This window comes from Arachis ipaensis, chromosome B04 (assembly GCF_000816755.2).
Source record: "Arachis ipaensis cultivar K30076 chromosome B04, Araip1.1, whole genome shotgun sequence".
Taxonomy (NCBI): Eukaryota; Viridiplantae; Streptophyta; class Magnoliopsida; order Fabales; family Fabaceae; genus Arachis; species Arachis ipaensis.
This window is the reverse complement of record NC_029788.2, coordinates 82076776-82086695: the sequence shown is the minus strand read 5'-3', so window position 1 is coordinate 82086695 and position 9920 is coordinate 82076776. Positions and strand designations below refer to the sequence as shown.

Here is a 9920-nt window from a genome sequence, read left to right as displayed (position 1 = left end):
ATAAAACAATTAATTCAGATAATAATAAACTTAGAAAATTAACAACAATAAACAATAAGTCAATAATTAATTCAGAAAATAAACAAATTCAGATTAATTCAGACAATTAACAACATTAATTAACTTAGAAAATAATAAACTTAGAAAATTAATAACAATAAACAATAAGTCAATAATTAACTAAAAAATAAACAAGTTAAGATTAACTCATACAATTAACAACAATCAACTAATTAACTCACAAAATAATTAACTCAGATAATAATAAATTTAAAAAATTGACAACAATAAATAAGTCATTAATTAACCCAGAAAAAATAAGTTAAGATTAACTCAGACAATTAACAACAATCAACTAATTAACTTAAAAAATAATTACTTCAGATAATAATAAACTTAGAAAATTGACAACAATAAACAATAAGCTAATAATTAACTCAGAAAATAAATAACTTTAGATTAACTCAGACAATTAACAATAATCAACAAATTAACTTAGAAAATAATTAACTCGAATAATAATAAACTTAAAAAATTAACAACAATAAACAATAAGCCAATAATTAACTCAGAAAATAAACAAGTTAATATTAACTCAGAAAATTAACAATAATCAATTAATTAAGAACATAAATTAGAACAATGCAGTTGGAGATCTTACACTTATAGAACAAAACAGAAATCAAAACAATAAACAGAAATCAGAATAATAAACACAGAATCATCAAAACAAAATTCAAAATCAAAAACCAAAATTTCAAACATAGAATAATCAAAACAGAATTAAAGAAAATCCTAAATCAAAATAGAATTAAAAAAAATCCTAAATCTAAACTAATATATGAACTAAATCTGAAAAACAGTTAAATCTCTAATACAAATATCCAAATTGTAAAATTTTTAATACATAACAAATTAAATTAGATAAATTAGGGTTTAGAATTTTTTTTAAATAAATTAAAAAAATAGTAGGAACAAGGAGAAGGACAACATTTCTGGAGGGAGGAAGGAAGCAGCTCCAGCAACACAAGGAGCAATAGTGACAACATTGGGACCAGTGGCGGTGGGAGCAATGGAAGAGCAACGAAAACGGCGGCGATAGAGTGACCAACACGACATAAGGAGTCTACGCAGTCTTTGAACGCTGTTGGTGGTGGCCGATGGTGGTGGAGGGGCTGCTGGAGGCGGTTTGTGGGGGAGGGGGAGAGAGAAATGAGGGTGAGAGGGTTCACAATTTGAATTTAGGGCAAGATTACTGTCGGATTTACTTGTGGATAAATCTGATGGTAACATTTTGCGAATGATCAAAACACAGCGTTCCACTAATTTGGATTACCGACGGATATGATCGCACCAATTTTTCTTTTTTTTCTCTCCAATTATTACCGATGTATTCACTGTCGGAAAGCCAAATCCGACGGTAAATCCATCAATAAACCTGACGCTAATGTCCGATGCTAAATCCGACGATAAATCCAATGGTATTCAGCGTTTTTCTTATAGTGATAGCTTGCATGTTCATCAAATCACAATTCACAAATGCCTATCTTACAGATTATTGTACCAAACTCCCAAATTAAAATCCTAAAATCGGAATCCTAACCCTCTCAAACTTTATAATCAAATGAAAGTGAATATATACCTTCTCGACGATGATGAGTGTAGAGAGGACGATGCTGAGCGCAGAGACGACGATGGTGAGCGCGCAGCGATAGTTAGTGTAGATCAGAAAGGTGAAGAAGAGCAACAGTGAGTGGCAAAATAGTGAGTGGGGAAGAGAAGTGACGGTATTCTGATAGTTTGGGCAATAAATCGGCAATATGGCCGACTGGCCGTCAGTTAAAAATCAAAATGAATAATATTATTAAAGCAAATAAAAACGCTTTACAATTCTTGTAGTAACACACCACCATTCCACCCAATATAAGGTTCACATCAGTTAAAAAATCCACCGTACAATTATTTATTTTGTATACAAAGTTGCAAACACACAAGACACTCTAGTGCCTAGTGGCATGCTCTCGGAATCGAGAAGGAATTACAATCACAAAATCACAAAAAGGAAAATGATATAGGTGAAGGATAAGTGGGACCATTAGTATCACAAAATCATTGCTGACCTTACATTCGCTTTCTTTCTTCCTTCCCTCCTTCAATACCTTACAACGCAATCCATGTAGTGCTGACTACACCACTAGTAGCACATTAAAGATAGTGCATAAACAAAAACAAAACTTTCAAACTTCAAAAAAAAATCAGTAAAAGAAAGATTTAAAAGTTGGCAATAACCATAGCCAAAACCAAACCATGGTAGCTATGGCAGCAGCAACAGCATCCTCGCGCTTAATTTTCTCAAAGCCAAGCACCCCTTCACGCCTCTCCTCCTTCCAACTATGCGATGTGCTTGGCACGAAATCAGCGGTACATAGCAGTAGTAAGAGAAAGAATGGCGGAGTTAGGTGCATGGCTGTTGCTGGTGAAGCACCACCAACAGAGACAAAGAAGAGGAGTAGTGGGTTTGAGCTTTATACTCTTACTAGCTGGCTTCTGAAGCAGGAGCTAGAAGGAGTCATTGATGCTGAGCTTACTATTGTTCTGTCTAGCATTTCCATGGCGTGCAAGCAGATTGCTTCTTTGGTCCAAAGAGCTAACATTTCAAACCTCACCGGTGTTCAGGGTGCAACCAATGTTCAAGGTGAAGACCAGAAGAAGCTTGATGTTGTTTCAAATGAGGTCAGTGATGCCCTCTTTTCTTCTTTTCAGCAATTTTTATTTTGATTTTTTTTCTTTTGCTCCCTACTGCCAGTTTAACAAATTTGTCCATTCTTAGATTCTTTATATTTAAATAAAGTGATAAAAAGACATATCAACTTTGTCACAATAATGAGTATATGTGTTTTCAATCTTGATCATTTGTCTAAAGAACAAAGTTCCATTTAAAATTACTGGTCTAAGAGACCCTTGGTCTGAACAGTCCCGAACACATATCTATATATTATGGTTTACAAAGGTCGCTTAGACCAATTACTTGAATGATTAGAGACGGATTAAGGATTTTCGAATTGTAAAAGAGCGCTTTGTCTTCTAGGCAAACGGTCACTGGGCAAAAATTACATTTACTCAAATTATAACTGCCCACCAAAAATTACATTACTCAAATTATAACTATCTGTAGACAGAGCGAATATATCTTAAATGGAAAAATTATTACTAACACAACTTTTGGGTGGAGTGTATTTCATTTATTGAACTCATGTTATTAAAAAGGTTCCAAGATTGTAAGTGTTTGCATGTTTTGATTCAGGTGTTCTCAAACTGCTTGAGGTCAAGTGGGAGGACAGGGATCATAGCGTCAGAGGAAGAGGATGTGCCAGTGGCAGTGGAAGAGAGTTATTCAGGGAATTACATTGTGGTGTTTGACCCTCTTGATGGCTCATCTAACATTGATGCTGCAGTCTCAACTGGCTCCATTTTTGGGATCTATAGCCCCAATGATGAGTGCCTTGCTGACGTTGGGGATGAGGATGATCCCACAGTAAGTTGTCTTCTTAAATTTGGATGAAAAGATTTTGTTTTAATTACATGAAATAATGTCATGTTATAAATTTTAATAATCCAATGGTTGGACTTCTATTTTAGCTTGACAAAGCAGAACAAAGGTGTATTGTGAATGTGTGCCAACCCGGAAGCAACCTCCTTGCAGCCGGTTACTGCATGTACTCAAGCTCAATAATCTTCGTCCTGACAATCGGAAAAGGAGTATTCGTCTTCACACTGGATCCGCTCTATGGCGAATTCGTCTTAACTCAAGAAAACCTGCAGATTCCCAAAGCAGGGAAAATATATGCATTCAATGAAGGTAACTACCAGCTTTGGGATGACAAGTTAAAGAAATACATTGATGATCTTAAGGACCCTGGTCCTAGTGGCAAGCCTTATTCTGCAAGATATATTGGTAGTTTGGTTGGGGATTTCCATAGGACACTCTTGTATGGTGGAATTTATGGGTACCCTAGAGACAAGAAAAGCAAGAATGGCAAGCTTAGGCTTCTTTATGAATGCGCTCCAATGAGTTTCATTGTAGAACAAGCTGGCGGAAAAGGTTCAGATGGTCATCAGAGAATACTTGACATTGAACCAACGGAAGTAAGCATTCATCAACTTCGACTAATTCTCAACATAAAAAAGTCTTACACAGATATTATAAGGAAAAGCAACCTGTTTTTATACATTCACTGCTTATCATAGTTCATACCGTGTTAACCAATAGAAATTATTCTCATCCTGTTATTGGATTGTCTTTATTTTATTGTTTTCATTGAACAGATTCACCAGCGTGTTCCCCTGTACATTGGGAGTGTAGAGGAGGTGGAGAAGGTCGAAAAGTACTTGGCTTAAATGATATGTAAAGTGCAAAAGCAGTTAACTTGTTCTTAAATTATTATAATCAAGTGGTTTTGTTTCTTAAGGAAACATTCTTTTTTGTTCCCCTTGTAGCAAATAGAGAAAAGAAGAAAAAACAAAAAAAAATTCCATGTACCTTCATATTACTATGGTCTATGGACAAGAAATATGAAACAGTGAATAATGTTTCATCAGAATCATTTTTCAATATAACACCAATTCACAAGCCTTGGGTTCTCCAATGAAGCTATTATTTATAGCATTGGCATTTGGCAGAAGCAACCATGTTAGGGCGTTAGGGTGTGGTCTAAAAGCATATCTAATTTCTATGTAAAATATATGCATCAAGATCTTAACTTTAGAACAGTTGGTACCTATTCTTGGGTTTCAGTTATAAGACTGTAAGGCACTAATATATGCAACACTAGACATGGTTTCAGATTAAGGAGTGGATTAACCTAGATATTTATGCTAGTGTATATTACAAGTAAACTAATGCTAAAACCAACTATTTTAGATTTGCTTCCTGGCATGTATAGTGTATCCAAATCCAAAACCACATTTACTTGCAAGTTTACAATACTCAAACATAGTTACCAAGATTAAGTGAGTAGCACACAAAAAAGTAGTATGATATCTACATTAGATTAAAGATTGATGATTGCAACTTTGACCAAATAAGGCAAGGTTGTAATCTAGGTTTAAATGAATGATGTTATCCTAATTCCAGTGCAACTTCAGAGAACTGCTATTTGGAGCAACGGTCAGATATCTCTCCAGCGGGGATCAGTAATAAGTCAGGTTGAGTCATTCTTCAAATTGTCACTCATTTACAATTTTTCTAATCAAGAGACTGCTCCCGCTTTTTCTCTGCATCAACAATAATGCGATGAGTTAATATTGTTGGATTTGCAAAATAAGTGTCACTTTCATTTCTCATAATTAAAAAAATCAATGTAACCAGGAATAATTTGTTTTCAAACATTTATTTCGAAACAAATGCAGTATTAGTTTAGAAAAATAAATTACTGGGGTTTAAAATAAAATTGAGAATGAGAACAATAGAAGCATGAATTTACCAGGGCTAATAACTGTTATGCTTTTTGTGACAGATTTCACTGCTGTCATACAATCTGGACCTGTAAAAAATAAAAGATCAGTAAATTGTGTTTCGCTAAAAAATACAAAATAAGATCGAAAAAAATGAGCTCCATTACCTAATATTCTCAGATCTTTCTCACATAGGACTTCAGAAACAGTTGATAATTCATTTAAAGCATTAGTGTCATTGCATTCTTGAGGTGAGCTGCTTGACAATGGAATAATGAGATGAAAAGTTAGATATATTATTATTATTACAGAGGAACTTAATAGTTATTATAGCATCAAAAGAAAGAATACCCTGAAGCATTTTCAATGGAAGGGCTTGATGTTGGTTGGCAACTGAAGTCAATGCCATCACAAGGTATTTCTAGATCATTTAACATTTCACTGAAGGAGAAGTCAATTCCTAAAGCATCGAAATTTGGGAACTCAATGTCAAACATGTCCAGTTCCTTCTCAGACTCAGACGTAGAAACCTCGTTAGACAATTGTTTGTCCAAGCCCTCTGGCATATCAGAACCAAAGTCCAATCTGCTTCTCACATGATCTCTCTTTCCTAATTTGTCAGAACCTGTCTTCAGAGGTGAAATGCAATGGCTCATCTCTATGTATGCCATCTGTTTCGCAGGGCTGACCATAACTCTCTTGGTTGAAATCACAGTGCAGCGCGTAGGAGTAGCCTCTTGATTGCAACCCGAGACTGAAGAAATCTCAGGAGGTGAGATATGTGTACCACTTTGGGATGAAGTTATTCTTCTAGTAGGTGTCTTTGGTGGTTGTGAATTATTAGTAGGAGGGAGTGAAGATTGGTCGAATAAGCATTTAGCAATATTGGATCCTTGAGCCTGTGATCCACTCGGCACACAGTTCTCTGGTGAAGAACGAATTGAAGAAGTTGGTGGACCTACTACTTGAGAATCAATGGTATTATCAGGCTGCGGTAGCACATTTGGACCTGAAAATGGCAATAAAGCAAATAAATGTCATGTTTTCGCAAGATTGGCATATATTTTAGACCCTTTTGGAGATAGCTAATTAGCTATACCTTGGACAGAAACTTTCTTGTTGGTTGACCTACCACGAGACTTTTTCACAGCTAAAGGTGCATCTGTTTTAGTATCCTTTCTCTTTCTGTCGGATACATTCATCGCAGATGTTGAGAAGTTTCCACCCTCTGAATTTGTATTGCTAGACGGAGGCAGTGAGTGTATATGCGATTTGATTTGCACAGAAGAAGGTACACCTAAGTAAACAACATGAAGATCGTCATCATGTAAGGTCAGTAAACAATTGAATTGAAAGAAGCTAACATCCGCAGATTAAAACAATTTTCAGTGAAAAACAAAATAAAGTTACATTCTATAATCCACTTTTCAGATATCTGTTGCACTGAAGCAACTGCAAATTAGCATGATTTTCTTATCACAGCATAACCAAGATAAGCTTATATCCACAGTCAAGTCTCCACTCCATTATTCTTCAGAACCAAAATTTGGAAGGAAAAAATAAAACAAAATGGCATGTAATGTACCGTTTACAAACATATCGGTTGCCTTTATTTTCTCTTATTTAGTACATTACATGCCATAATTCACATTAATTAAAACATGATCTTCCATGGAATACCAAATTTGAGCATTGGTTAATCACAAAAAGTACATTTTCAATAGAAGAAATAGCTGCCACACAAAACCTGCATACATATGAAGTATGAACTACTAACAAAATTCAAGTTAGATGGGAACAAAGGAAGCAACCTGGCTGAGGTTTGTTAATATAAGCTGGTTGAGAAGGAGCAAGAGCAACTGCAGATTTCGCCGGAAGAGCTGAGAGGTTTCCACTGGCATTGAAAGCGTTCATGACATTCTGCATACCGTGCAACAGCATCTGAACCCGATTTTTCTCTTGCTCCATAAGAACCCTTTCCTGCTCCAACATCACCTTCTGCTCCTTCAAGCTTATGTACTCATCCAGCATCTCCCCTAAAGTCAACAGAGTCTTCGGTGCCTGAAATAAAAAAAAAAAATCAAGTTTACTATTAACATGAACAAGGGTTTTGTACTTCATGATAAAAATAAACAATATACCAATTTTGAGTGACATATTCTATACATGTCATAAAGAACCGAACTTATGATCCAAAATGAAGACCCAGGTGCACATATCCGCTAAGAAATTGGGGGTAAAATAAAATAAGGCTTTGAACATGTGTGATAGAATTCCAACTATGTGACCAAACAAAACTAAACCCTAAATGCTCAAATCCGCACTAAATGAAAGAAAAACAAAAGGGATCTGCAAATAAAAAGCACAAATGAACAAATCAGCATAGCAATTTAGGGGAAAAAACCAAAAGGTGTTGTATATAAATATATACCTCATTAATGGGTGAATTGGCGATGAGAGAGGAAGCTTCAGTTCGGAAGATGGAACGCGTGGACGAGAAGTTGTTGTCGCAAAGGTACCTATCGACGATGAACGCGATCTGCGTTGGTGTGACCTTCCCTTTCCCCAGTGTCTCTACCTTTCTGCCTTTGGTGGATGGCTTTCCCGCCATCGTTTTCTTTCTTCTCTTCAAGGCTCACAGAAGTGAAATGAAGAGGAAGATGAAAATGAAAGTCTCACTCAGATCAGAGAGATGGAGAGAGAAAGAAAGAAAGCTATAAATTAAGCATTGAGAGTGTGTTGAAAAAAGGAGCGAAAGTGTATAACAAAGGACGCGGGAGACTGTTTTTGAACACAATATAATTCTTTTTGGTGAAATAGTGTTTTGTTGGGTTTGTTTTGGCGGTAAACGGCAAAATAAAATATGTGCGAGTCAGTGGAAACTCGATCTTTCCTTTTATTTTTTTTTAATGATCACCAAACTTAACCGATTTGTTCTATGGTCATAAGACTCACGAGTCATGACTATTGAGTATGGACTTATGAAGAGCCCAACAGGGAACTATTCTTGTTTCCTATTTCCATTTCATTTGGAAAAACAAGGGTAGAGCCCAAATAAAAAAAACAACTAAACGATATTACAGGGAAAAGAAACCCTATCATCCTCCCTTAACAGTCAACAACAATCTAATATTAGAAAACCAACTTGGGTTAGTCGAGTGGTTAATTTACTCGTCCGCTTAAATAAGTGTGGGGGATTTGAATCCCGTCTTCTGCATGCAGTAACCCATTAGCCAGCAGTAAACCGTTACATGGAGCTCAGATTAACGATTGATTATCTTTTGCCTGTCGGGCTGAAAGATATTTTATTTTCTATAAGCCTTCAAGAATTACTCTGGTCAGATAAATTAATCTTTTTGTCATCTTAAAGGAAGACTAATTTATCTTACAGTGATATATCTAAAGAGTGCTTCGCTTGATTTTTGGTAATCTCGACAGGGTATCGAATCAAGTTTGTACTAAGATCTCAATTTGGGGAGCAAATACGACTCCTCTTAAAAGAGGGAACTCTACCTGAGATTTACTAAGTGTATGTGTCGAATGATTACTTGTGTATGAAATATTGAATATAAATTGGATCAAATAATGTAAATAACAACAATAAATGGAAATACAAAATAAATGAAGCTTTAATTAGATAAGAAAGTAAATTTGGCATTAAAAGAAAGCGAAATACTTGAAGAAAAGAAAAGTAAACTACTTAAAGAAAAGAAAATGAATTGAAAACTGATTCCAGACACTCACACGCACTTACACTCTATGGTTCTCCTTCACGTCAGTGTGACTTGAAATTTGCAAAGCTTTAGTGTAATTATGAAGTGTTTCAAATTGAAATCCCTGATTTCTTCTGAGCTTCTCCTGTTTATAGACCACTATATTGGTTTGCTAATGCCCACGATCTAGTCTCTTCTTTTCTCTCTTCCATGATCTAGCTTCAGTTTATTCTTACCCATAATCTCATCTTGACCTCCACGGACCTTAATTTCCAAGTAATAGCCCCACGTCTTCTTATTTACCATGTGACATTTAATTAACCTACGTATCCTCAACATATTTTTACCTAAGCCTTTTTTGACTCAACGAATATCCTGCGTGCTGTAGTCAATATTTCGCTTCACTATGGTCAAAGTAATTATGTCAAAAATGTTTTGTATTAATAAATTGCCCCTTAAAAATTGTCTTTTCAAAAGTGAAATGATAAGTTTTACTCAATCACATGCTAATCATGTGCCAGATTTAAAATTCATAACTTGAAAAGATAGTTATGTAGTTTCTGAAGTGTTACACACGTTTTTCTAAGAATACGCAACGTTCTCTATGGACTTTAATGGGCCTTTCATCATTTTTTATATTTCAAATCATCTTAAGGATATTATTACTTCATTGTTTTCATCCTTCATCATTTTCATCACTTGAAACAAAAATCCCTTTTGTTCATTATTCTCTCTACCATTTTCATATGGAAT

The 9920-nt window shown here is 35.2% G+C and overlaps 2 protein-coding genes and 1 long non-coding RNA gene across 6 annotated transcripts in view; 1 reads left to right on the top strand and 2 right to left on the bottom strand.

The window, feature by feature from the left end:
• LOC107637852 overlaps positions 1-2317 on the bottom strand; it is a 7339-nt gene extending 5022 nt beyond the window's left edge. For both annotated transcript variants that reach the window (XR_002361241.1, XR_002361242.1), the window contains exon 1: positions 1643-2317. This is a non-coding gene — a long non-coding RNA (uncharacterized LOC107637852). The remainder of the gene's footprint in view (positions 1-1642) is intronic.
• LOC107639448 (fructose-1,6-bisphosphatase, chloroplastic) lies at positions 2306-4632 on the top strand (the record flags this gene model as incomplete). Its single annotated transcript, XM_016342944.2, is given in 4 exon segments — positions 2306-2733; positions 3305-3535; positions 3640-4146; positions 4327-4632. Coding segments are annotated over 4 exon segments (1236 nt in total). The 3' UTR covers positions 4399-4632.
• LOC107639447 lies at positions 4519-8246 on the bottom strand. 3 transcript variants are annotated; one of them, XM_021121274.1, is made up of 7 exons: positions 7886-8246; positions 7266-7515; positions 6554-6751; positions 5806-6463; positions 5622-5713; positions 5484-5543; positions 4519-5274 (listed from the first exon to the last, which is right to left on the bottom strand). In XM_021121274.1, exons 1-7 carry the CDS (start codon positions 8063-8065, stop codon positions 5246-5248), a joined length of 1467 nt encoding a protein of 488 aa, XP_020976933.1. In that variant the 5' UTR covers positions 8066-8246; the 3' UTR covers positions 4519-5245. The 3 variants fall into 3 exon arrangements, with proteins under 3 accessions (XP_020976933.1, XP_016198428.1, XP_020976935.1); XM_016342942.2 differs by having other exon boundaries at positions 5622-5710; positions 7886-8238; XM_021121276.1 differs by lacking the exon at positions 7886-8246 and adding an exon at positions 7596-7828.

Excerpts from the sequence above, each read along its gene's own strand:
- LOC107639447 (XM_021121274.1), bottom strand. The coding sequence starts at position 8,065 with ATGGCGGGAAAGCCATCCACCAAAGGCAGAAAGGTAGAGACACTGGGG. Across the intron at positions 6,752-7,265 it reads TATTAACAAACCTCAGCCAG|GTGTACCTTCTTCTGTGCAA; the intron begins GTTGCTTCCTTT and ends TTGTTTACTTAG. Across the intron at positions 5,714-5,805 it reads TCCATTGAAAATGCTTCAGG|CAGCTCACCTCAAGAATGCA; the intron begins GTATTCTTTCTT and ends TCCATTGTCAAG.